Raw genomic sequence first — 27437 nt, 5'->3', positions numbered from 1 at the left:
CTTCTTTGACTGGTATGTTATTTTAAAATGTGTTGTTTAATCTCCAGATATTTGGGGATTTTCCAGCTATCTTTCTTTTATTGATTTCTAGCTTAATTCCATTAAAGTCTGAAAGCATAGTTTGTGTGACTTTAATTAAGGTGTGTCTTTTTTATGTCCCAGAATGTGGTCTGTTTTGGTGACTGTTTTTGTGAGATTAAGAAGAATATGTATTCTGTGGTTATTGGATAAAGTATACTCTAAATGTCAATGAAATCCAGTTGATTGATGATACTTTTCAGTTTGACTATATCTTCACTGGTTTTCTGCCTGCTCTGTCTGCCAATTCTGATATAGGGGTGTTGATGTCTTCAGTTATAGCTGTGGAGTTAACTGCTGCTTCTTGTAGCTCTATCGTTTTTGTCTCACCTCTTTTGACACTTTGTTGTGAGGCTCAGACACATTAAGTGTGGCTGACTGCCACAGTTACCACTTGAGACCATCACTAAGACAGTTACTACTGTTACTACTTGAGACCATCATTATGAGACTGAATCAAGGGAACAGAAGTAGAAATGAAAACTTAAGACAAAAGTAACTATTTCAAAGTTAAGGGTAACATGGGCAAGAAGAAGAGAAAGAAGAGAAGACAAGGGCTCCCTGCTTCTAGTGCGCAAAGGCAACTGCCTGAGACTCTACAGCCGTTAGTATTTATTGGGTAGAAAGAGCAAGGAGGAGGAGGTAGTGATTGGTCAGCTGCTTGATTGATCACAGGTTCACATTATTGCTAACAGGCTTCAGTTGTGCCTAATCACAAGAAACACTTGTGCCCGGGTGGTGGCTGCCCTCAGCATTTCTTCTGGGCAGCAGACACAGTTTGTCAGTTTGCCAACATCCTGCTTTTATGAGAAACACTTTGCTATTTAATTATATAGCCTCCAGTAATATACTGAGTTGATCATGGCCCTCAACAATTAAGGATTGTTACATCTTATTTGATAATTGATCCTTGATCATTATGTAATGCTCCTGTTTTTCTCTGATAATTTTTCTTGTTCTGAATTCTGCTTTGTTAGAAATTAATATAACTAGTCCAGCTGCCTTTTGATCAGTGTTGGCATTGTGTGTATTTCTCCATCACTTTAACCTATCTGTGTCTTTATATTTAGAGTGAGTTTCTTGTAGACAACATATATTTGGGTCTTTCTTTTTATTCACTCTTGTCAGTTCTGTCTTTTAATTGGTATATTTAGACCATTCACATTGTAAGTATTGTTAAAGTTGGATTTTAGTGTCTACCATATGTTTCTTTCTCATTATACTTGTTCCTTGTTGCTTATTTTAAAATTTTCTTTTTTTCTTTTGTTTTTTTTTTTTTGAGACAAGGTCTCCCTCTGTCACCCAGGCTGGAGTGCAGTGGCGTGATGTTGGCTCACTGCAACCTTGACTTCCTGGACTCAAGTGATTCTCCCGCTTCAGATTTCCAGTGGCTGGAACTACAAGGGCACACCACCACACCTGGCTAATTTTTTGTATTCTTTATGGAGATGGGATTTTGCCATGTAGGCCAGGCTGGTCTTGAACTCCTGGGCTCAAGTGATCCTCGCGGCTCGGCCTCCCAAAGGAATTACAGGCATGAGCTACTGTGCCTAGCCCATTGTCTGATTTTAATTGAACATTGTATATGAGTCCATTTTTCTTTTCTATTTAAGATACCAATTGTACTTCTTTAAAAAGATTTTTTAGTAGTTTCCCTTAGAGCTCATCTAAGTTCATTTTTAAATACCACTTACACTACTTCACAGATAGTGCAGGTACCTTATAACAGAATATAACCAATTCCTCCCTCCTGACCCTTACAGCATTGCTGTTACTCATTTCACTTATCCATAAACAACAGTTACCCAAGATATTGTTACTATTTTGAATACTTATCTATGTGATCAGTTAAGCTTAAGAAAAATAAAAGAGTGCATCTTCATTTATTCCTTCTTGGACTCTTCCTTTCTTCGTAAGGATTCCCTTTTCTCACCTACATTATTTTCCTTTTCTCTGAAGAACTTTTAACAAATCTTGCAAGGCAAGTTTGTTGGCGACAAGTTCCCCAGGTCTGAGAAAGTCTTTATTTTTCTTTTACTTTTGAGGGATACTTTCTCGGGATGCTAAATCCTAGCTTGGTGGGGTTTTTTCCCCGACACTTAAATATTGCACTCCGCTCTCTTCTTGCTTACATGATTTCTGAAGAGAAATCTGATAAAATTCTTATCCTTCTTTCATATAGGGTATTTTTTTTCCCCCTGATTTCGTTCAAGACTTACTCTTTGTTTGACCTAGGTTTGAAGATGAGGTGTTAATGTTTTGATGTTTATCCTGTTTAGTGTTCTCTGAGCTTTTGGATTTGCCATTTGGGGTATCTGTCATTAATTTTGGAAAAGTATCAACTCTTATTACTTCAAATACTTCATTTTCTTTGTTTCTTCTCCTTCTAGCATTACTATTATGAATATTTTTCACCTTTTATAGTTGTCCTACATTCTAAAATAGCATGTTCCAGTTTTTTTCAAGCTCACTGATTCTTTTTTTGTTTGTTTGTTTCAGTCTGCTGATTGCCCATCAAAGGCATTCTTTGTGTTAATGTTTTTTATTTCTAGCATTTGGTTTTGATTCTTTCTTATAGCCCTTAGTATTTTAATGAGTTATTTAAAATTTCTAGTTTGATCATTCAAAATCTACCTTATCTGAGTTTGGTTTCGATGCTTGCTTTGTCTCTTCAGACCTTTTCCTTGCCTGTTACATGCCTTGCAATTTTTTACTGAAATCTGGACACGACTTACTGAGTAGTAGAAACTCAGGTAAACATGTGTTTAATGTGCGATTTTAGGTTTGTCTGGCTAGGAGTTAGGCTGTGTTTAATGTTCACTAGGTGTTTGTATTGTTTGTAGGTATGAGACGTTTCATTTTCCTCTACTTTCCTGGTTTTTGTCTTGTTGTTTTGGGTGTCCTTAGAAACTTTTATTAATAAAAAAAGTCTGTTTCTTATAATTTTCTCAGTTGTAATCTGTTATACTGGAACCCTGTTTATGTGGTCATAAGGTAGTAGAGAGGAGAAGTGTTCTGTAATCATATGATGAAATCTGTTGGGTTTTTTAGTTGGCTAGAGTTGTTGAACAGACCTTCAAAAGAATTTCTTAAGCCTTTTTTTTCCCTCTTCTTGTCTCAGGAAGGTTAGAAGGGGCTGGAATTACTGCTCTTCCTCTAGGTCAGATTTCAAAATGGTTGCTTTTCCCTTTTCCCTACCCAAAATGGAGGGGATTTTCCTCTAATAAAAACCCTGTGGAGCTCCTTTTCTCACCTATATTCTCTCCCTGAAGACTGAGCCCTCACGAGTTAAAGCTCAGGTTAGTTCACTCTCAGTCTCAAGCAGTTTGCTAATTACCTTTAAAGTGTTCCTTCCAGTTATTGGCTCCAGAGTAAATATAGCTCCATATGTCTATATTCACATTTCTTCAGTTTTTCCGGAGGTGTTGTGACCTGTGAACTCAGTTTTCCAATGCATCTAAGAGTAGTTGATTTTCAGTTGTTCCGCTTTTTTCTTGTGAGGATGGGAGTAATGACTTCCAAGCTGTTTACATAATAGAGCTGAACATCGATGTCGTTATTTTTTTAATGAGAGTTTTTTTGAGATGTATAATTCTTGTACATATTCACCCTTTAAAAATGCACAATTTGGTAATTTTTACTGTATTCACAGAGTTATGCAGCCCTTACTATTTAATTTTTAAACATTTCTGTCACCTGGAAAAGGAACCCCAAAACACTCCTCCCAGTTCCAGGCAGCAACTAACTATTTTGTTTTCATGGATTTACGTATTCTGGACATTTCATATAAATGGAATTATACAAAATGTGACCTCTTGTTTCTGACTTCTTTATCTTAACATAATGTTTTAAAAGGTTTATTTATGCTGTATCATGCATCAACACTCCATTCCTTTTTGTTGCCAAATAATATTCCATTGTATTCATATATCACATTCTGTTTATCCATTAGTTGGTAGAAACACTTTTTGACTGTTATGAATATTGCTGTTATGAACAATTGTGTAACATTGTAGTATGGCTGTATGTTTTCATTTTTATTGCAGAAAATGGGAGTGTAATTTCTGGGTCATAGATACCCTATGATTAACTTTTTGAGGAGCTGCCAGACTGTTTTCCAAAGTGGCTATACCATTTTACTTACTACCAGCTATGATAGTTTCAGTTTCTCCACATTCTTGCCGACACATATCTTCTTGATTCTGGCCATCCTAGTGTATGTAAAATGAGAGCTCATTGTGTCTTTTGATTTGCATCTCTAATTACTAATGATTAGCGTAGTTTTACTTGCTTATTGGACATTTATATGTCTTTGAAGAAATGTCTGTTCAGATCCTTTGCCCATTGTTGTAATAGGGTTTTCTTTTTATTGAGCTGTAAGAGTTCTTCATATATGCTAGAAAAAGGTACCCTGTCAGATATATGAGTTGCATATATTTTCTGCCATTCTGTGGATTGTCTTTTAGTTTCCTTGACAGTATCCTTTAAAGCACAAAAATTTTAAATTTTATGAAGTCTAGTTTGTCTAATTTTTCTTTTTCTTTCTTTCTTTTTTTTTTGAGATGGAGTCTCGCTCTGTCTCCCAGGCTGGAGTACAGTGGCGTGATCTTGGCTCACTGCAAGCTCTGCCTCCCAGGTTCACACCATTCTCCCACCTCAGCCTCCCAAGTAGCTGGGACTACAGGCGCCTGCCACCACACCCAGCTAATTTTATTTTTGTGTTTTTAGTGGAGATGGGGTTTCACCATGTTAGCCAGGATGGTCTCGATCTTCTGACCTCATGATCCACCCGCCTTGGCCTCCCAAAGTGCTGAGATTATAGGCATGAGCCACCATGCCTATAATCTTACGTTTCTTCTGCTTCTGATATCATATCTAAGAGACCATTGTCTTAAACCACTATCACAAAGACTTAAATCAGTGTTTTCATCTAAGAGTTTCATAGTTTTAGCTCTTCAGTTAGCTCTCTAATCCATTTTGTGTTAATTTTTGTATATGGTGTGAGATAGGGATCCAGCTGCATTCTTTTTGAATTTTTTTTTTTTTTAATTTTTGAGACAGAATCTTGCTCTGTTGCCCAGGCCAGAGTGAGTGGCACAATCTCAGTTCACTGCAACCTTCACCTGCCAGGCTCAAGCAATTCTAATGCCGCAGCCTCCCGAGAAGGGCTAATTTTTGTATTTTTAATAGAGATGGGCTTTTGCTATGTTGGGTAGGCTGGTCTTGAACTCCTGACCTCAAATGGCCTTTCAAAGTGCGGGGATTATAGGCTTGAGCCACTGTGCCCAACCTCAGCTGCATTCATTTGCATGTATATGTTTTCCCACTACAATTTGTTGAAAAAAACCAGTTCTTTCCCTGCTGGATTTTTCCTCCTTGTCAAAAATCAGTTGATCTACCAGATGCTGTGGCTCATGCCTGTAATCCCAACATTTTGGGAAGCTGAGGTGGGCAGTATTGCTTGAGCCTAGGGAGTTTGAGACTAGCCTGGGCAACATGGAGAAACCCTGTCTCCACAAAAAGTGCAAAAAAAAAGTTAGCCAGGCATAGTGGCATGCAACTGTAGTTCCAGCTACTGGGGTGCTGAGGTGTGAGGATCACCTAATCAGGGGAGAAAAGAGGCTGCAGTGAGCTGCGATCATGGCATTGCACTCCAGCCTGGGTAACAGAGTGAGACCTTACTTGTCGCAAAATGACAACAACAATAAAATTAATTGATCATAAATATAAGGGTTAGTTTCTGGACTCTCAATTATATGGCATTGATCTCCATGTCTGTTTTTAAGCCAGCAGCACACTCTCTTGGTTACTGTAGCTTTTTATTGAGTTTTAAAATTGGAATATGTGAGGCTTCCAACTTTGTTCTTCTTTTTCAAGATGATTTTGGCTCTACTGGGCCCTTGCATTTGTGTATGATTTCAGGATCAGTTTGTCAGTTTCTGCAGCAAAGCAAGTTAGGATTTTTATAGGGTTTGTATTGAATCTCTAGATTAATTTGGGGAGTATTGCTATTTTAACAATATTTAGTCTTCAAATCCATGAATATGGCATGGGGAGTCTTTTCATTTATTTAGGAGTTCTTTCATTTTTTCAACAATGTCGTTTTTAGTGTTCAGGTTTCGTACTTCTTTTGTTACATTTATTCCTAGGTGTTCTTTTTTTGTATTCTGTCCCAAATGAAAGTATTTTCTTAAATTCATTTTCAAATTATTTCTAGTGTATAGAAATATGACTGATTTTTGCATGTTAATCTTGTATCTTGTAGTCTTGTGGAACTTGATTACTTTTAATAATTTTGGGGGAGGAGATTCTTCAGGATTTTCTATATACAAGATTGTCCCATCTGTCTGTAGAGGATGTTTATTTCTTGCTTTCTGATCTGATGGCTTTTATGTCTTTTTTCTTGCCCCCTTGCCCAGGATAGAAACTTCAGTACTATGTTGAATAGAAGTGGTGAGAGAAGACATCCTTTTTTTCGTCCCTAATATTAAAGTCAAAGTATTCAGTCTTTTACCACTAAGTATACTATTAGCTGGGGATTTTTCATAGATGTCCTTTATCAGTTTGAGGAAGTTTTCTATTTCAAGCTTGCTGAGTCGTGATTTTTCATAATTTGTTTTAAATCATGAAAGGGTGATGGGTTTTGTGAAATTATTTTTCTGTGCCTGTTGAGATGATTATATGGATTTTGTTCTTTATTTTTCTTAATATATTACATTGATTGATTTTTGTTTGTTAAACAAACTTCATGTTTTTGGGATAAATCTCATTCGGTTATGATTTATAATCTTTTTTATGTGTTGCTGGATTTGATTTCCTAGTAATTTGTTGAGGATTTTTGCATCTGTATTTAATGAAGGATATTTTTTTCTGTAGTTTTTTTGTGATTCCTTTATCTAGTTTTGGTAACAAAGTAGTACTGGCTTTGTAGAATGAGTTAGGAAGTATTTCTAGCTTTTTTGGAAGAGTCTGGGAAAGATTAATGTTAATTTTTATGTTTGGTAGATTTCCCCAGTGAAGCCATCTGAGCATGGGCTTGTCTTTGTGTTTTAAAATTACTCTGCATTTTCAGTAGTTTGTGTCTTTCTAGGAATATGTCCGTTTAAAGGAGGTTGTGTAATTCATTGTTCATAGCATTTAATATTTGTTTTCTTACGATCCTTTTTAGTTTAGTAGTAATACTCCTTTAATTCCGAATGTTTAGTAATTTGAGTCTTTTATTTTTCTTGCTTATTAGCACCTACTTTTGAATTTGTTGATTCTGTTGTTTTTCTAGTCTCTATGTCACTTATTTCTGCCCTAATCTTTAAAATTCCTTTTCTGCTACCTGCTTTGGGTTTAGTTCATTCTTAACGGTAGAAATTGGATTACTAATTAGAGATCTTTCTTTTTTATTTAATTTAAATTTTTGACAACAGTAACAAAAAATGCGTTGCATAAGAATGGGGATACATTCTGAATAATGTGTTGTTAGGTGATTTTGTCATTGTAGGAACATCATAGAATGTACAGACCTAAATGGTATAGACCATACCACATGGCCTATTACACACCTAGGCCATGTGGTGTGGTCTGTTGCTCCTCGGCTACAAAACTGAATAACTTGTTATTGTACTGAATACTGTAGGGAATTGTAACACAATTGTTTTGTGTATCTAAATACATCACATAGAAAAGATACAGTAAAAATATGTGGTATAAAAGATTTAAAATGGTACGCTTGTATAGAACAGCTCCATTATAATCTTACAGGACCATTGTTGTACATGTGGTCTGTTGTTGACTGGAACATGACTGTAAATGGGTTTTTAAAAGTGTTTCTTGCATTGCCAGCATGTGATACATATACTAACTTAATCAGGGATATAATAGATCAAAGATGCATTAAAAACTTAATAAGGTACTCATTAATATACTGCCAAAAGGCATAGCAGAAAACTAATAATGGCCATAAAACAAAAATAAGTATTAAAAAGAACACAGAAAAAGATGGAGAGAACAGATGGACAAATAGCAAGATAGTAGGCTTAAGCCTATCGATAATAGGAATTAAACTAGAATGCTGTTAGTCTCTATTGTATGTTAGGCACAAACGTTACTTACATAACGTAGTAAATATATAATTTGTGATGATCTACGTTGACATATTGGTCTGAAAAATCTTCATGTTCATTGCTCTTTGTAAACACATAGTACCACAGTAATAAATTTCTTGTTCGCATAAATTTTGCCTGTCTGTCATTATTGGGTTGAGTTTGTTTTTGTATGTCAGACAGCCTTCATATTCAGTTTACTGTGAGTTACGAGCCACACCCAGCCACACCTGGCGTTACAAATTTCCCTCTGTCAGATAACCCTCCTTTCATCAGTTTACTATAACTCACAAGTGGTAACTCTTATGACACCCATTTCCCAAGTATAAACTTAGGTGTTTTTCAAGGTAAAATACTCACTTTCTTGTAGTATCTCTTCTGTAACAATTTTGTTGTTGTTTTGAGACAAGGTCTGTGTCACCCAGTGCCATCACATCTTACTGCAGCCTCGACCTCTCAGGCTCAAGTGATCCTCCCAAGTAGCTGGGACTATAGGCAGTGCACCGCCATGCCAATCTTTTTTTTTTTTTTTTTGAGAGATGAGGTTCCACTGTGTTGCCCAGGCTGGTCTTGAACTCCTGGACTCGAGCGCTCCTCTCACCATGGCCTCCCAAAGTGCTGGGATTACAGGCATGAGCCACTGTGCCTGGTCTAGTCCTTAATAATTGAATAGGTGTAAAATTGTTTTTATTGTGTTCTTATCTTTTCAAAAATGTGTTACAACGTTTTTGCATGCTGTGCTCCTAACCCCATTTTCTTTGTAAATATTGCAGCTTTTATTGCATGATTTTGTATAATGTGGTGATTTTTTTGAAACTCGTATGTCATGATATAGCAGACCTGACTATAATTGTTTTATACGGTATCTCTTTATTCCTCTTTTCATCAGTCGATCCATCTTAACCTTTGATGCATTTCAGTGTAGGTATACTTCCCCCAATCACTACAGCCTGTATATCATTAACTTGAGTTTGATGTCAGCTTACTTCTCTTTCTGTGTGTGTGTGTGGGGGGGGGGGTACAGTTTACATTTGGTGAAATGCACACATCTTAAGTGTACTCTTTGATAAGTTTTGCAGATGGGTACACCTATGAAATGCAAAACTCTATCATAAAGTATAGAACATGATCATTCCCAGAAATGTTCCCTCATGCTCCTTCCTAGTTAGGCCCTTGACCCACCCTTTCAGAGGCAGCCATTGTTTTGACTTGTTTGCTACCATAGATTGGTTTTTCCTGTTGCAAAATTTCATATAAAAGGAATTATATGGCATATGCTCTTCTTGTATGTAAAGCTTCCTTGAGTCAACATGACATTTTTGAGATTGATTCATTTGTGTTTATCAGTAATTGTTTTTGTTTTTGTTGTTGAGTAGAATATACCACAATTTGTGTATCTGTTCACTTATTGATGGATACCCAGGCTGTTTCACGTTTTTCACTATTGTGAAGAAATCTGCCGTGAACCTATTTGTATGAATTTTTTTGGTAGACAAATCTTCATTTTTCTTATGAGTGGTATTGCTGGGTCATAAGGTAGGCAGGTGTTGAGTCCTATGAGTAACTGCCAGTCTTTGTTTCAGAGAGGTTTTATTGTTTTAAATTCCTACCAAAAATATATGAAAATTCCTGTTGTGCCATATGCTTGGCAACTGACGTGTTGGTTTTATAAATTTTACCTATTCTGGCAGATATGCAGTTGTATCTCAGTGTGGTTTTAATTTGCATTTTCCTGATGACTGACAATTTGGAGCACTTTTTCATGTGCTTGTTGGCTATTTGCAGTATCTTATTTTGTGAAATATCTATTCAGATCTTTTGTTCATTTTTGAAAATTGAATTATCTATGTCTTTTGTTGAGAAGTTTTAAGTTTTGCTAAAGTTTTATTTATGAGTTTACTCTTTTATGGGTCTTCCTTTTTGTGTCCTAATAAATCTTTGCCTTATCCTCAAGTCATTAAGATAGTTTTACATGTTTTCTTGTAGAAGCTTTATAGTTTTTAACATTTATATTTAGGACTGTGATTCATCTTTATTTGATTTTTTTTTTTTTTTTTTTTTAAGAGACGGAGTCTTTCTTGCTCGTCACCCAGGCTGGAGTGCAGTGGCGCGATCTCCGCTCACTGCAAGCTCTGCCTCCTGGGTTCACGCCATTCTCCTGCCTCAGCCTCCCGAGTAGCTGGGACTACAGGCGCCCGCCACCTCGCCCGGCTTATTTTTGTATTTTTAGTAGAGATGGGGTTTCACTGTGTTAACCAGGATGGTCTTGATCTCCTGACCTCGTGATCTGCCCGTCTCAGCCTCCCAAAGTGCTGGGATTACAGGCGTGAGCACTGCGCCTGGCCTCTTCATTTGATTTTTGTGTATTGTGTGAGATAGAGATTAAGGCTCACTTTTTTCCACGTGGATGTCAGTTATCTTATTATTATTTGTTCACAAGACTTTCCTTCCTCCTTTGGACTGTCTAGGCACTTTTGTAAAATATTAAATGACTATGAATGTGGGTCTCTTTCTAGACTCCTTAATCTGTTGCATTAATCTGTTTGTTGATCCTTAAGTCAGTACCATACTGTGTAGATTACTCAGCCCATGCTATGTTTTGAAGTCAGATTGTGTAAATTCTACAACTTTCCAAGTTTTTCAGAATGTTTTAGATCCTTCACATTTCCATGTAAATTTTACTTATTTAATTTTAATTTTTTATAGCTGCCTAATAGGTGTCCATGTCTTGGGGGTACAGTGATAATTTAATACATTCATATAATTGTAAAAATAAAATCGGAGTATTGGGGGTATCTATTACCTTAAATATTTGTCTTTATGCTGGAAACATTTGGCGTATTCTCTTCTAGCTATTTTGAAATGTGCAATAGAATATTGTCAACTATAGTCATCTTACTGATCTATCTAACACTAGGTCTTGTTTCTTCTATTAAGCTGTATATTTACATTCATTAATCAGCTTCTATATACACTTTAGAATCAGCTTTTCCGATTAAAAAAAAATAAAAGAAAAGCCTATTGTGGTTATGCTTTACATTGCGTTGAGTCTGTGATCAGTTTAAAGAGAGTAGTAGCTGAGGTGCCCAGTACGTAGACATGATATGTTTTGCCATTTATTTATGTCTTTTAAAATTTCCCAAAATGATGTTTGGTAATTTTGAGTAGAGAGGCCTGCATGTCTTTGTTCAGTGTTTTATGTTTTCTGATGCTGTTTTAGACAGAATTGGTTTTCAATATTTTGTTTTTCTAGTATTTCTTGCCAAATACAGTGGACTTTGTAATTAACTTTGTATCCTGCAACCTTCTTAAATTCACTTATTCCAGTTATTTTGTAGATTCCTTAGGATTTTCTTTATAAACAATCATCTGTACATAGAGCCAGCTTTATTTCTTTTTAATTTTTATGCATTTTATTTCTCTTTTTTTGCCGTGTTGAAATGGCTAGGATTTGTAGTATAGTGTTGAGTAGGAGTAGTGAGCACTGGCCTTCTTGCTTTTTTGTTGGTTTTCGGAGAATAGTGTTGAGTATTTCACTATTAAGCATGTTAATTGTAGGGTTTTTATAGATACAGGTTGGGGAAGTTCCCTTGTTAGTTTGCTAAGAGTATTTATTTTGAATGGTGTTAAATTGTATCAGGTGTTTTTACTGCAGCTATTTCATGATAGGAGTTTTCCCCTCATATAGTAAAATACATTGATTGGTTTTGAATGTTAAACCAATCTTGTGTTCTTGGGTTAAACACTGTCTAGTAATCATATGTTATTTTGATACATGATTACAATTTCTTTTTATTTACTGACCTTTAAACTATGTCTCTGCTCTTTTTAGCGATTATTCTAGATTTTAATACATATTTTTTCATAACCTGTTGCGAATTAATAGTGACCCATTTTATGTAAAATATAGAAACTTGCATTTCTACATTTGTCACTTCCTCCTGTCCTCCTTGCTGTAATTGTCGTATGTATTACATCTATATATGTTATAAACTACACAATACATGTTACCACTTTTGCTTTAAAGAGTCATGTTTTAGGCAAATTAAGAGCATTTTTTTAAGTGTAGGTTTGCTGGCAACACATTATGTTTTTATCTGAGAATGTTTTTGTTTCATTTTTATTAAGAATATTTCTCTTGAAAAACATTTTGCATTTGGCAGGCTTTTGGTTTTTTTTTTTCTTTTTAGCACTTTTAAAGATTTCATTCCACTGTCTTCTGGCCTTCATATTTTCTAATAAGTCAGTGGAAATTCAACTCATTGTTCCTGTGAAAGTATGTCATTTTTCTCTAGCTGTTTTCTGCATTTTTTTTCTTTTTTGTTAGTTTTCAGCAGTTCAGTCGTGATTTGTGCCTAAGTGTGTTTTTCTTTTTATTTAATTAATGTTTGCTGAGCTTCTTGAATCTGTACGTTTTTTTCTTTTACCAAATTTGGAGAATTATTTTCAATTTTTTTTCTGTCCTATTCTCTTTCTCCTTGGGATTGGTTACATGTATTTTGGTACTGTTCCAAGGACTCTTACCCCCAGTACCCTTATCTTTTTTTCTCTGTCCTTCAGATAAGATCTGTTTTCATGTTACTATTTATTTTGCCATCTTCAGTCCGCCATTAAGTACATCAGTAAATATTTATTCCATACAGTTTTCAGCTCCAGGATTTCTATTTGGTTCTTGTTTTGTTTGGGCGCCTGTAACAGAACACCTTAGGCTGGGTAATTTATTATATAAACAGCATACATTTATTGCTGACAGTTCTGGAGACTGGAAAGTCCAAGATTAAAAGGCTCCAGCAGATTGAGTTTCTGGTGAGAAATCTCTGCTTCATAGAAAACACCTATCTGACATCTGTGTGTCCTCACATGGCAGAAGGGGCAAACAGGCCTTCTCATGCCTCTTTTATAAGGGCAAAAATCCCATTCCTGAGGGTGCAGCCCTCATGACCTCCCAGAGGTCCCACCACATAATACCACCACATTAGGGACTGGGTTTCAACATAAGAATTTTGGGAGACACACACATTCAGACCATAGTAGTTCCTTTTTATTGATTCTTTTTCTTTTCTGGAATTTCCTTTCATTCAAAGCAAGAGTATTTCTCCCTACATCTTGTGCATTGTAACAGTACCTGGTTTAAATTTTTTTGTCTGCTGATTCTCACATCTGGATTGTCTCAGGGTCATTCCCTGTTTGTCCTTTCTTTTGAACATGGATATTTTTTGTTTATGTGTCAGGTAATTGTGTCCTAGCACATTATGTATGGATGATTGATTTTAAAACTCTGAATAGTGTTTTTTAAATCAATAATGACTTTTAGTGATATATTTTGTCATTTTCTGTGCTGATCGTTTCCTTGTCCATGCCTTTCTTCTATTTTCACTTATCTCCCTGCTGCTAAAGTATGTCCTCAGATAGTTCTTTTGTGACAGTCTGTGTATAGTAAACCATTAGCTTTTATGTGTTTTTAAATATCTTATTTTTCCCTCATTCTTGCTGCATTACCTGGGAACTAAGTTCTAGGTAGACAGTTACTTTACTTTCAATACTTTGAACATACTGTGTCATTGTTTTTTGTCATCAGTTGTTGCTGGGGAGAAGTCTGCAGTCAGTCTAATTGCCATTCCTTGCTAGGTAATCTACTTTTCTTTCTGGTAGCTTTTAAGATTATGACCGTGATTGATGTTCTACAGCATGTTTTATGTGTGACTTAATTTTTATCTTCCTCAGTATGTTGTGTATATTTTCAATTCAGCAACATGTTTTTCAGTTCTGGAAAATTATTACCTAAATTATTTCAACAAATACTGATACACCACTGTCCTTACATCTTAGTGATTATGTTTTTTTTTCTTTTAGTATATTCCTAAATATACTTATTTTTATGTTTTTTTAAAATCATACTATCCATTGAGTGATATCATCTAGAATGAATCCATGTTCCAGTCATTTATTTTATTGGTCTTTTTCTTTTTTCTCATTTTTTTCTACATGCCTGTTGTGTCAGATTTGTTGATCTTATATTTTAGAATTTTGCCCTTGCAACCTTATTTTGATTGGGAAGTTTAACATTTTTCTTCATTTTGCTCATCTGTCTTTTTCTCTGTTTATTTTCTTTCTTACAGTTTGTACTTGCTTTTTAGTTCATTCCTCCTAATCCAAAACTAGGTTTGTATTAGAGTTTCCAGGTTCTTGCTTCAGCATGATGTTGAGAGTATTGCAGATTCTGTAATGGATCCATTCAATAACTAACTGGTTTAGATCCTGATTAAGAGGTTTCTCCTCTCTCTTTCCCCTTAACTACACCACAATGTCAAATAAGCTCTAGCTTAGGCAGCAGGTGATATCAGTATATTCTTAGCCTCCTTTCAAGAGGAGAAGCCTGTTCCAACCTTGGGCTTTAAGCAGTAAACATAGTTAATACTCCTCTTATGGAACATTTTTAGTCCTTGTTTACCCAGAGGAGGGGGAACTTTGAGCCACTGTTAAGTGCTCATGGACTCAGAGCTTTGCAGGTCCATAGCTTATATCCCCATTCACAGCCTTGTGTTTCTTCTCATTGTCTTATGACTTAGACTTTTTAAATAAAATATAATACTTACATTTTATATTGTACTTGTAGCAAAGGAGCTGAATCAAAATACAAACTTAATGAGCCTTCTTGACTAGACATCTATATGTTGTTTCCTAATGTTTTGTCACTCGTGTCTCACTTGGCATATGCTCGTAGTAGTAATATTGCTCTTCTGAATCTAATTAACTATGTGTTTTAATTTCTAGTAGGGAAAACTGAGTTTTCTTTTTTAAAATTTTGTCTTTTGATCAAAATTATGTGTTTTTCCATATGAACTTTGAAATAATTTTGCTCAGTTTTAAAACTTCTGTTGGAATAGGTATTGAAATGTATAAATGTATGCATCATCATTTTAGAAAGGTTGTCCTCCTTTTTTTGTTTTTGCACTCCAGTCTGAGTGACAGAGTCCTGGTCTGTCACTCAGGGTGGAATGCAGTAGTGTGATTATTCACGGCTCACTGCAGCCTCAACCTCCTGGGGTCAAGCAATCCTCCCACTTCAGCCTCACACATAGCTAGGACCACAGGTGCGCACCACCACACACAACTGATGGTTTTGTTTTTTTTTTTTTTTGAGACAAGGTCTCCCAGTGTTGCCCAGGCTGGTCTTGAATTCTTGGGCTCAAAAGATCCTCCTGCTTCAGTCTCTGAAAGTGCTGGGATTCCAGCTGTGAGCCTGTGTGCCTATCTGAAAGACTGCCATTTTTATGCTCTCAAGTTATCCAGATCTTTACTATATCCATTTATATACACCTTTTAATATGTAATTTTGAGCCTTCCTTGAGAACCTTATTCCTGTTTTATGTTTTCTGTAGTTATTGTGGCTGTCCAGCTGGCTGTACTAGAAGAAATATTAAAATGTTCCTCTTATATGTAGTCACTTTGCCAAAATGCCTGAATAATTGTAAAAGGTTTTGGTAGATTCTGTGGTTTTCTATGTATGTAATCATACCCACTACAAATAAAGGTACTTTTGTATCTTTTAACATTTATACTAGTCATTTAGTTTTCTTTTTATTAAGTTTTCTAAAGCCCCTAAAACAGTATTTAACAATTATAGGCATCTCTTGATTTTAGTGGAAATGCCTTCAGTGTGTTTTACTGTTGAATATCTTGCTTGCTGTATTTGGGGGAAAAGTCTCATAGTTAAATAATTTCCTTTTATTCTTATTTTATTGGAGTTCTTATTAGGAATGGTGGCTGAATTTTATCAAATGCCATTTAAAACCTTGATAACAATAATGGTCAATTATCCTTTTAACAAACTGGATTCAGTTTGCTTTTTATTTTGTTTTTCTTTTTGTGTTCATATTTACAAGTGTATTGTGTTATGTTTTCTTCCTTTGAACTATCTTTATCAGGTTTTGTTGTTAATGTTTTATAAGCATTTGAAAAATAACTGAATACCTTAATAATCTTTCCTTGTGTATTGTGTGGAGATTATTTTGTTCTAATTTTATAAATTGATAATAAAGAACCCTCTGTTTAGGTAGATTTTGTCAATTTGCTCAGTTTTAGAAAGCCAGTATAGAAAATACATACCTTGGGGTAATTTTATTAAGATATTTTTATGTGAGTTTTAAATTTTTTCCAAATGAGAATCCATATTTCTGTGTGTGCGTGTGTGTGTGTGCGCGCGCGCGCGCGTGCGTGCGTGGTCTAAATTTTTACTGTGCCCCTTGGGAAACATATTTGTTTCCTTAACATTTTTTTTCTTTCCACAATGCCTCTGTGCTTTTTTGTGAGAAATCTTAATCCCAAACATTTATCTGTAAATAAATTGGAGATATTTTTTATAGGTGTCAGTAGAGTGCATAGCTGTGTATTAGTGCTTTGTGTATTTATGAATTATTACCATATGAATTTGCTGTGAAGTCTGAGTATTATTGGTACTTAATATTGCCCATTGTTGTTATGTAATAAATTGTAATAAAATTTTTGTAGCTACCTTAGGAGTTCGACCTTGGGCTTGGTTCTGATATTGTTTGAGAGTGTTTGGTAATTTATACGTATATGACTATAATTATGTCCTTTTCTTCTCTCCCCTCACCCCCGCCAACAGTTACATGGGAATTGGTCTTTCTGCTCAAGGTGTGAACATGAATAGACTACCAGGTACACTTGTAATTGAATTACAGTATTATGTCTTATGAGTAGCTCTTTCTGGTTAAAATTTTGAAGTAAGAAATTATAATATTTAAAGATACTGATTTTCTGTGTTTTTAATAATCAATATCATGAATTTTAAGTGAAAGCTGTGTGGGATTTTTTTTTTTTTTTTTTTTTTTTTTTTTAAGACAGAGTCTCACTGTGTCACCCAGGTTGGACGGCGGTGGTGCAGTTTTGGCCCACTGCAACCTCTGCGTCCTGGGATCAGGCAGTTTTCCTGCCTCAGCCTCCCGAGTAGCTGGGATTACAGGCATGCGTCACCAGCCCCAGCTAATTTTTGGATTTTTAGTAGAGATGGGGTTTCACCATGTTGGCCAGGCTGGTCTGGAGCCCCTGACCTCAGGTGATCCACCTGCCTCCGCCTCCCAAACTGTTAGGATTACAGGCATGAGCCACCGTGTCCGGCCTGTGAGTGGTTTTTAATAAATTTAAATTTCACACTGTTTAGTAAAACATATAGTATATATGTCATGCTTTTTTTGTATTTTGATATTTTTAAGTTTTAGTACATAGTAATATCAACTACTTTAAATATTTTAATGTGGCTGGTTATATTGGCTACCCATCACATTTTTTACTTTTAACCCATCTTCAGTTGTTTAATGTTCTGGGAATATCGACTAATACTTAAAGTAAACTCAGGAAGAGATGAATAGAGATGGCAGACCTGTTTCCCAGCACCACTTATCAGAAGGAAGTGATTCTTAAATTGTGTCTTCTAATACTCTCTTTGCCAAAGTTAAAAATTAATTTTGGCAAGACTTTTTGAAGTACAAGGCAAAACTATCAATGTAAAACTACATGAAGTGCCTGAAAGAAACAAACCAAGACAATGTAGTTGCATCTGATTGTAATCAGATATGTTACCTTGACATACTTTCTTTGTACCCTTTTGCTTAAAATTATACTTGAAAGAGGGTTTGAGGTTTTTATTATTTGAAAACTCCTTATAGAAGTAACTGATCAGGTAAAAATCTCTTAATGATGATATAAACATATTTGTAGTTTGGTAAGACCACACCTTGTTTGGCTTTTATATTTGGATCACAGCCTTGAGAAACTTGCGGTGGTTGAATAGGATGTAATCTCTTTATGTTATATGAAACGTGTGTGTGTTTCTTTAAATCAAAGCAAAATTATTTTTAGTATATTAGCAAAACGAATATGCACAGAAAATGTGTCCTCCTGTGGTTGTAGCATTTATGTTGTTTTTTTCTGGTAGGGATTCTCTCTGTTTAATATTTTAGTGTTCTGTGTAGCTATTTTTCTTAAATTTGTAAACAGTATTTTAATATAGAATAAATTTTGTAATTGTTAAGAATTTAAATGTACATTGGAAATTTCACTTTTATATTATCTTGTACTGTTCTGATTTATCATAATCTTAGTGAATAAACCTAGTACAGAGGAACCTTACTTTTCATTGTAAATATGCCGGAACTTTCTCCATAGGTTGGGATAAACATTCATATGGTTACCATGGGGATGATGGACATTCGTTTTGTTCTTCCGGAACTGGACAACCTTATGGACCAACTTTCACTACTGGTGATGTCATTGGCTGTTGTGTTAATCTTATCAACAATACCTGCTTTTACACCAAGAATGGACATAGTTTAGGTACTGAGATAATATGTTGCATGCAAAATAACCAAATACTGAGATTATTATACTTCCAGGATGGTGGTTGTATTTATTATGTGATTCTCCTTTATAGATAGATGCCTCTGAAAATGGTTTCTTCCTTTTTCCCCAGATAAAAGCTGAGGAAATGGTGAATATTTATATTCTGTGAAGGCCATTTATATGATACATATATGTATAGGAGTTACTGTAGAAAGAATCCCTACACTGAGATACTTATTCTGGAAATAGAAATGCCACGAGTTTTCTGCTTTAAAAAAAACGCTACACAGTATAATCTAATTTTCTAAGTAACAGGTGCGAAGAAGAAGGAGCAGTCAGTTGTTAGGATAGTGTGGGGAATAGTAACAAAGGAAGGGAAAGCTTGATGCCACAAGCATAGGAAGGGCATCAACACACTCAAAGGTCAGATCTGCTAACAAAGATGGCTAAGTTGGTAAATACAAGTTTGTTCTATGGAAGGGAGCAGAATTAAGCAAACAGTGACAAAACTTCTGAGAATAAAAAAACTTCTGAAAATAAAATAGGTTATGGACAACTTGAAACCCATACATTGTAAGACTAAGAGTAAATTAAGATTTTCAGTGGAATATTCATTTACTCATAGCACTTCAAATTTGAAGTTGTATGTGGTCATTATATTCCTTTCTCTTAGAAGTTTTTTTTTTTTTTTAAACTATAGAAAGTATAAAGGATAGTAACACTGATGCTTTTTGTTTCATAAAAAAGGATTTCACATTTTACTGCTGGAAAAATCTTTGACTCAAATTATTTTTAATGAGGTAAAATGAAAAGAAGCATAAACTAAGTAACCCTAGAAGGCAGAAACTCTGCTTATAAATAGTATTTAGAAATTAGACTTAAAGTAGTATGCTTAGACATATAATAGATGTTCTTTAACACAAAAGCTGTTTTTTTCTGTTATTTCATAGTATGATAGAAAATTCTGAATTTCTGGCTGCCCTGGCAGTACTCTTTTCAAAGTGTTTCAATGTATTTCTGATATAAAGTTAACTTTTTTCATATTTAGCTTAACATTTCTATTTCTGATTACTGATTTTAATTCTGAAGTCCTTCTGTATTATCTGACTTGAAAGTTTTTCTCAAGTCCACAACAGATCCTTTTCTCACTAGTACAATAATGTTAAGGACCCCAAGCAAATTATGTATATTTGTGTGTGATTTCATTGTTGTAGCCACCTGGTTTCCAAGAACAATACAGTCCTCTTGAATTTATTTGTTGTTGCTATTCTGACTGATCATATAATCTTAGTTGGCTTGACTGCTTAAGATGTTTGAAGTTTTGAATCCGGAGAAATCTGGTTTTAGGTATGATCTTTGGCTCAAAAACCAAAGAATACACTTTTAAAAAACCACAATCTCTTTAACATAAACTTTGAAAACTTTCCAGAGAAGAAATTTCATTTTGGGAGATAAGACAATCACAGGTGATATGATTTTATTTGTTCCCTGTTTTCACAAAGATTTAAATTAAATTTTTCTCTTGGCTGAGAAAGCTATTTTTTGAAATGTGTGATGTGTCTTTAAAAAGATGCACCTAATAATGGAGTCACATTATAAATTTTAATTAATTAATTAATTAATTTAGTTTTGAGACAGTCTCCTTGTGTCGCCAAGGCAGGAGTACAGCGATGCGATCTCAGCTCAGAACCTCCACCTCCTAGTTTCAAGCAATTCTCCTTGCCCAACCTCCTGAATAGCTGAGATTATAGGCGCACCATCACCCCTAGCTAATGTTTGTATTTTTAGTGGAAATGGGGTTTCACCATGTTGTCTAGGTTGGTCTTGAACTTCTGACCTCAAGTGATACACCCGCCTCAGCCTTCCAAAGTGTTGGCATTACCGGCGTGAGCCACTGCGCCCAGACCACATTTTAAGTAAACCTGAATGTTTGGCATTATTCATTCTTAAATTTAATAAATGTTAAACACATAGAGAGGTGGTATAACAGTGGTTAATAACAGTTCTTTAGTCAGACTTGCATGGGTTTGACTCCTGGCTTATGCCACGTAACCATATGTAAAGTACTTAACATTTCTGTGCCTTAGTTTTCTCACTTTGTCAATTAGGATCACTGTAATACCTATCTCACTAAGGTTGTTAGAGTAAACTGCTTAGTATGTGCACAGTTCTGGCATCTAGTGAATAATCATTAAATGTTATTTAGTATCATTGTTTGTCAGCCCTGAGCTAGGTTCCTGGGATCCACTGGTAAAACATTGATGAGCGGAAATGACTTCTCTAGAATAGGAGTCTACAAGCTATGGCCAAGTTAGCCTCCTGTGTATTTTAAAATAAAATTTCATTAGAAACCAGCCACACCCACTTACATATATTGTTCATGATTGCTTTCCTGTTACAATGGGAGAGTTGGGTATTTGTGTTAAAGACCATATGGCCTGGAAAGCAGAACATATTAGTAGTCCTTTGTAGGAAAGCTTTGCCTACCTCTGGTCTGGATTTGACATCTTAGAAGATAAAATACTGTTAAATATTTAGTTACTATTCCCTTGTACTTCCTAAATGGATAATCTGTACCCAAAACCTGATACATCTTTAGTTTCTGTCTCATGGAAGACTTTCAGAATATATATTTGCTTACTATATAAAGAAAAATAGAAAGGTTTTATTTAAGAAAACAAAAGAAAAACATTGCAGTATATAGGTTAACTTAATTTGATAATTTTTTACTTTGTTTTATTGAATAACATTCACTTTTCAAAAAGCCTGACAAATCAGGAAATTATGAATATAGAAAATTGCTTTCTGTGTAAAATTCAAATAGTTACATCATCTTGTTAAAGTGGCATCTTTTCATGGTCTGAGCAAAAACGTGTGGTAACTTTATTTGGCAGTGTTAAAAAATGTTAACCTTTGGAATTAATTTTGAATTTTTCATTAGAGTTTTTGGTAAAGTGAAGATTTCAGTAATTACAGACACAAAGGATTTTTGCTAAGGATAGAATATACAGTCTTCATTATAACTAGACATCTTTGAGAAAAATAATTGATTAGCTTATGAAAAAATATTAGAAATATGTATAGTTATAGTATATTAAAATATTTATTCTCTGTTGCTTTCTGTATTCTTTTTACTTTTGTGAAATTTTGGGGGTAAATTTTTTATTTGGACTGATAGTACTTTGCTGTCTGTGTTATTAATGAAGTTAAATGTAATGATAATGTTTTATATGGGGGAAACAGGAACCTTAACTTTGCTTTCCTTTTAACAAGCCACCATGAATTTACTAGTTTTTAAAAATCGTGAAAACAGGGCTCTACTAACTACAAAACATTATTTTTACACATTATTTTAAAAGTGTAAAATTTATATTCAGTTTGTCTTTTAACTTTATTATCTTAAGAAATAGATGGTTTCTGTTAGTACAGCACAATCATAGAAGAATAAAATGTCAAGTAGGAAGAGACCTTAAAAATAATTTAATGGAAATTCCCTCAGTTTTAAGATAGTAATCAAGACTGTAGAAACAGTGGTGCTGGTTTGGTTTTGATTTTGTTTTAGACTGGAAGAATTGAGATCAACTGACTGACTCACCAATACTGCTCTCCCATTATTCTAGCGCTAAATCTTTAAAAATATATCTACAGAAATACTTTATTATCTTATTTTCAGCTAAGTTGTGTATTTGAATATTTGAAAGGAGGTCGTTAAATTGTCAGGTTCAGTTGACAGTAGACTTGTTACAATGATATTGCCGTTGCTCAAGTTGTATCTAGAACGTGACTGTTGTAATTACTGTGAAAAGGTATTCAAGAGAAATTCTCAACTGTGCAAAATCCTTTATCCTTTGAAGGAGGAATTGATTTTTCCCACGAGTAAATCATAAAGAATTTACTTTCACAAGAAACATTTTTTAAAGAAGCAAAAATATACTCTATTTTCCCTTGTTTGCCTTTTATAACAGAAAAACACCTTTCCTTCCACCTAAAATTACTTAAAAGCTAAATCTAGATGATAATTATTAAACGATGAGGCTACAAATGGCAACTTGGGGGTAAAAAATAAACTGTGACTGTTTTGCAACCAACTTTCTTAATGTGTTTTCTAATGTAGCTTTGAAAATATATCTAAAAGTATTTCAAAAATCCTGGAGACAATGGCAACATCTCAGAAATAAAATTTGTATATGACTAGCAAGGCTGATTATCTTGAAGGGGAACAGCGTTCATTCACCCAGACATATGGTAGTGTTATTGATGAAAAATTAGTCTTGTTATTTTTTATTTAGGCTTTCATGTTTTTTCTTTTGCCATTTGTTTCCTTTTAGTTAGAAGTTCAGCTTGTCAGTATAGTCTGCTTTGAAAAACAGTTTCTAATGCCACTTTTTTTTTTTCTTTTTAGGTATTGCTTTCACTGACCTACCGGTAAGACTTTTTTAAAGGCAATTTTCTATTTTTAATTAAAGGAAGTATAAAGAAACTGATACTGGGCATATTTAGAAAGTTTAAAATAGAGTCTTATTGATATTTATTAAGTTTATACGACATGCAAAGAAGAGATCTTTTCTCTAACCACCTTGGGTGTAGACCCTCAGAAATTAAGCTCCAACTTGCACTGGATTCATTGTATAAAGGAAAATAAATCAGAATTGATTCTCAAGTATCTTTTTAAATGTCACCATTCATTCATTTGAAATGTATTTCCTTGGACTTTTCAGCAGAAAGCTGTATAGCAGTTCTAATTATTTATTCATCCAAGCTATATAGAGGCCTACCGTGTGGCAGGTTAAGTGCTTGGAATATATTATTCAACAAAACAGGTAGTAAAGGTCTCTGCCCTCTTCGACTTTATAGTATTCAAGCTGTGAAAGTTAGAGAATAAGCAGTACATGAAAAACAAATAAAGTAGAACATATTTTAAGGGTGTTAAGTATACTTTGGAAAGAAAGGGAAAAAAAAGAGAATGGGAATACCAATGGTAGGACATAAGGTTGTTCAAGTTGCTCCCCTTTGCTCAAGGTGAGACTTGAGCTAAGGCTTTGGAGGAGTGAGGGAGTCTGCCAAGTGTATATGTAGAGCAAGAGCTTTCCAGGCAGAAGGAAGTTAGGGAAAAGGTGCTTAGGCAGGAGCACACATGGCTTGTTTGAAGAAGGGTCTGAAGTGTGGTAGAGAGGAGTGAGGAGGGCAGAGCATGTGTAGTAGTAGATGATCAGAGATAATGATGGGGTTGGGGGTAAGCTATTAATAGACCATCTAGACCTGGGCAAGCCATTGGGAGGGCTTGGACATTTACTCTGAGTGAAATACAAAGACATTGCAGACTTGTATTTGTCATGATATGACTTCAGTTTTTACAGGATCACTGTGATTGCTTAGTTGAAAAATAAACTAGGCTGGGCGCAGTGGCTCACGCCTGTAATCCCAGCACTTTGGGAGGCCGAGGTGGACTGATAACGAGGTCAGGAGATCGAGACCATCCTGGCTAACACCATGAAACCCCGTCTCTACTAAAAAAAACAAAAAAAAACAAAAACAAAAAATTAGTTGGGCGTGGTGGTTGGCGCCTATAGTCCCAGCTACTCAGGAGGCTGAGGCAGGAGAATGGCATGAACCTGGGAGGCGAAGCTAGCAGTGAGCCAAGATTGTGCCACTGCACTCCAGCCTGGGTGACGACAGAGCGAGACTCTGCCTCAAAAAAAAAAGAGAAGACTATTGCAGAAATTTAAGCAAGGGATGACAGTAACTCTCTTCAGTAGTGGTTTGATTTCACAGATCTTATTTACCAAACCCAAAGTCACTGTCTGTTGTAATCTGCATCATCTATGACACCAAGGGGGAAAAAAGCTAACTGTGACATAATGCCTCCCTTATCACTTAGCATTTTTATCTTATACTCAATGATCTCTTAGGTTTATTTAAATGTAGATTTTTAATCTGTGTCTGTTTTTAGGTGTTGCATACCTAAAAAAGGATGAAATAAGCAATATAAATTGATTAAGGTATTCCTAAAATTTAATATTCAGCCTCTAACCTTTTAAATCAGTTTTTTTTTTAGAGTGGATGCCATGATTTTCTTTGATCTCACTCTGTCACCCAGGTTGGAGTGCAGTGGTGTGATCTTGGCTCACTGCAACCTCTGCCTCCCAGGCTCGAGGGATCCTCCTATTTCAGACTCCCAAGTAGCTGGGACCACCAGTGCACACCAGCATGCCCGACTGGTATGCTGGGTAGAGATGGGGTTTCGCCAGGTTGCCCAGGCTGATGCCCATGATTTTCTTTGTGATACTATCTTCTCTGTCATCAAGAACATTTTTTAAGATTTCTGTGTTATGTCTCTGGGATTAATCTCCAAGCTGCGGATTATTCCATCGTGCACATTTGATGCTGTCACTTTCATGATATTAATCAATATCACGAAAATGAAAATTTCATCAGGAAAAGCAATTCAGTCCCAAGAACTTTTCAGTGAGCTCATTCCTTAACAGATTGCTCCTGTGCAGGCAGTGACAGCTGTGTTGTGACAGCTGCCTGACCATAGTAAGGTGTCATCAATTATAAAACGCATTCCAATTTTCAGAGATGTTTTGAGAGAGATGGTGGAAGATTCAGAGGTAGAGAATAGATACCAAATCTGTAGATTATATCCGTTAAGAAAATCCTAGGAAAAAACAGAAATCAAAATTATAATAGAAAATAATTTTAAGCCAAGGAATATTTGAACCCTACCAATCAAAAGTACTCATGAAGAAGCATTGTTTAGATCTGGGAGTCTGAGGTGGGAGGACTGCTTGAGGCCAGGAGTTCAACACCACTTTGGGCAATATAATGAGATCTCACCTCTACCAGAAAAACAAAAAGCAACAAAAAAAACCCTGCCACATTATTTAGTAAATAGTGATGGAATAAGTCTTTATTATTGTTTTTTAAAATATGTAGATATTGTTAGGACAAAGTGTAAAGTAAGTTCTAGATGGATTAAAGAGTTAAATTTTTAAAAATCCCAAAATAATAATAACAAAAAATATGATTCTTTTAAAAATCCAACTGAAAACCAAGAGAATTGGCTAATGGATTGGATCTGAAAATTATTTAAGGTCTGAGAATTGACCATTGTACATAGCAGAGTAGAGGTCACTGGTGACCTGGACAAGAAAGTTGCAGCTGTGGGATGGAGACATCCTGATTGGAATGGATTTTAGGAAGAGGTGAATTGTAGACAGTGGATAACTCTGGAGGACTTTGGCCACAGTAAGGAGTAAAGAAATGGAGTAGTAGCTGGTGGTGGAAGTGGGGGCAGCAGAAAAAAAAAATTAGGAGATTGAGCATGCTGACGAAAATGTTGATGTAACATAGAAAAAAAGTAGATGTAGCATAGAAAGAGGTAGACAGGTGTGTAATTGAGGGGATGGGCTTTTGAGAAGAGCATTGTGAGGACAGGCAGAGTGTGTAGGGGCAGATTCTGGTTGGTGGGTTGATTTGATCTTTAACAGGTAAGAGACTCTGGTGAGAATGCTGTAAGTTTCATTTAGAGTTGGGTAAAGGGTTTAGTGACTTTTTTTATTTTTTTATTTTTTTATTTTTTTCTGTTGCGGCACTAAGCATGTGAAACCAACTAGTCAGTGTGAGCTTTTGTTGTTGTTAGCTTTCATTTTCTTGTTCATAGGTAGAGGTGATCATTTGGGAAAAGCTTGGTTGGTTGTAGACATGTTGATTATTTTCTCTCCCTCTTTTGAATCACCAGTTATGTTTTCTCCCTCAGGTAGCCAATGATCATGTGCAACTTCCTTGTAACAGTGGTTACGGTGGTGGTTTTAGGTTTCCTTTTAGTATAGTAGTTTTCATTTTTAATACTGTAGATCTTCTGGGACTTCCACAGGCTTCATATCACTTTTCTTTTAAAGGAAGCATCAAGGAAGCGTTGATATATTTGTCTTCTACACCTGGGATCTCTCACAAGCTACCCATACCATTGAATCCTGAGAGAAAGTATATTTGTAGAAAACCCAGTTTACCTATATTGTTCTGCACCTGTTATGGAACATAAGTGTTTATACAGCTTTGAAAACCTTAGATTTTTTTCAAAATAGTATTTTTCCTCAGCTTACCTCACCAGTTTGAGAAATGACATTAAATATAACTAATTCAGTTTGGGATTTAATTATACAATTAAATTATGATAGTTGCACAGTTCTGTGAACATACTAAAAAACATTGAAGGCTGTTGCTTTTTAAAGACTTTTGTTATAGTAACTGTTCTCATTTTAAATGACGTTGTTTTTGAATTCTGGGCACTGACTTGAAATCAACTTTTTGTGGATACATTATTTGTATAGTCATTTTTATTAGAAGAGATCTAATGTAGACCAAAGCTGTGCTATTGAGAATAGAAATTTATATTGTATACATTTAGCTTCTAAGCAATTTCTAGATTGAAAATACCTTTTGCAAGTTAATAGAAATGTTTTCCTATTCTTTTCATAAAGTACCTATTCTGTCTATGTACTATTCTACATGGGCGGGAGTATTTTTCTGGAAGACATTATTACATATAAATCTGTAGTGACGGTGCACCTGCTGCATGGATGAACCTTGAAAACATGCTAAATAAAAGAAGCCAGTCATCTGGGTGCGGTGGCTCACGCCTGTAATTCCAGCACTTTGGGAGGCCGAGGCGGGCGAATGAGGAGGTCAAGAGATCGAGACCATCCTGGCCAACAGGGTGAAACCCCATCTCTACTAAAAATACAAAAATTAGCCAGGCGTGGTGGCGTGCGGCTGTAGTCCCATACTTGGGAGGCTGAGGCAGGGGAATCGCTTGAACCCAGGAGGCAGAGGTTGCAGTGAACTGAGATCATGCCACTGTACTTCAGCCTGGGCCACAGAGCGAGACTCTGTCTCAAAAAA

The 27437-nt window shown here is 35.3% G+C and overlaps 1 protein-coding gene across 1 annotated transcript in view; it reads left to right on the top strand.

Moving 5' to 3' along the window:
- The first annotated feature begins 420 nt into the window (after nucleotides 1–420).
- Nucleotides 421–27437, top strand: part of RANBP9 (RAN binding protein 9) — a 55396-nt gene continuing 28379 nt past the window's right edge. Inside the window, exons 1-4 of the mRNA XM_011989682.1 lie at nucleotides 421–573; nucleotides 16801–16853; nucleotides 18360–18527; nucleotides 22936–22958. Coding sequence (XP_011845072.1) covers nucleotides 524–573; nucleotides 16801–16853; nucleotides 18360–18527; nucleotides 22936–22958 — 294 coding nt within the window. The 5' untranslated portion in view covers nucleotides 421–523. The remainder of the gene's footprint in view (nucleotides 574–16800; nucleotides 16854–18359; nucleotides 18528–22935; nucleotides 22959–27437) is intronic.

Source organism: Mandrillus leucophaeus, unplaced genomic scaffold, assembly GCF_000951045.1.
Source record: "Mandrillus leucophaeus isolate KB7577 unplaced genomic scaffold, Mleu.le_1.0 Scaffold36, whole genome shotgun sequence".
Classification (NCBI taxonomy): domain Eukaryota; kingdom Metazoa; phylum Chordata; class Mammalia; order Primates; family Cercopithecidae; genus Mandrillus; species Mandrillus leucophaeus.
This window is presented reverse-complemented; position numbering and strand designations above follow the sequence as displayed.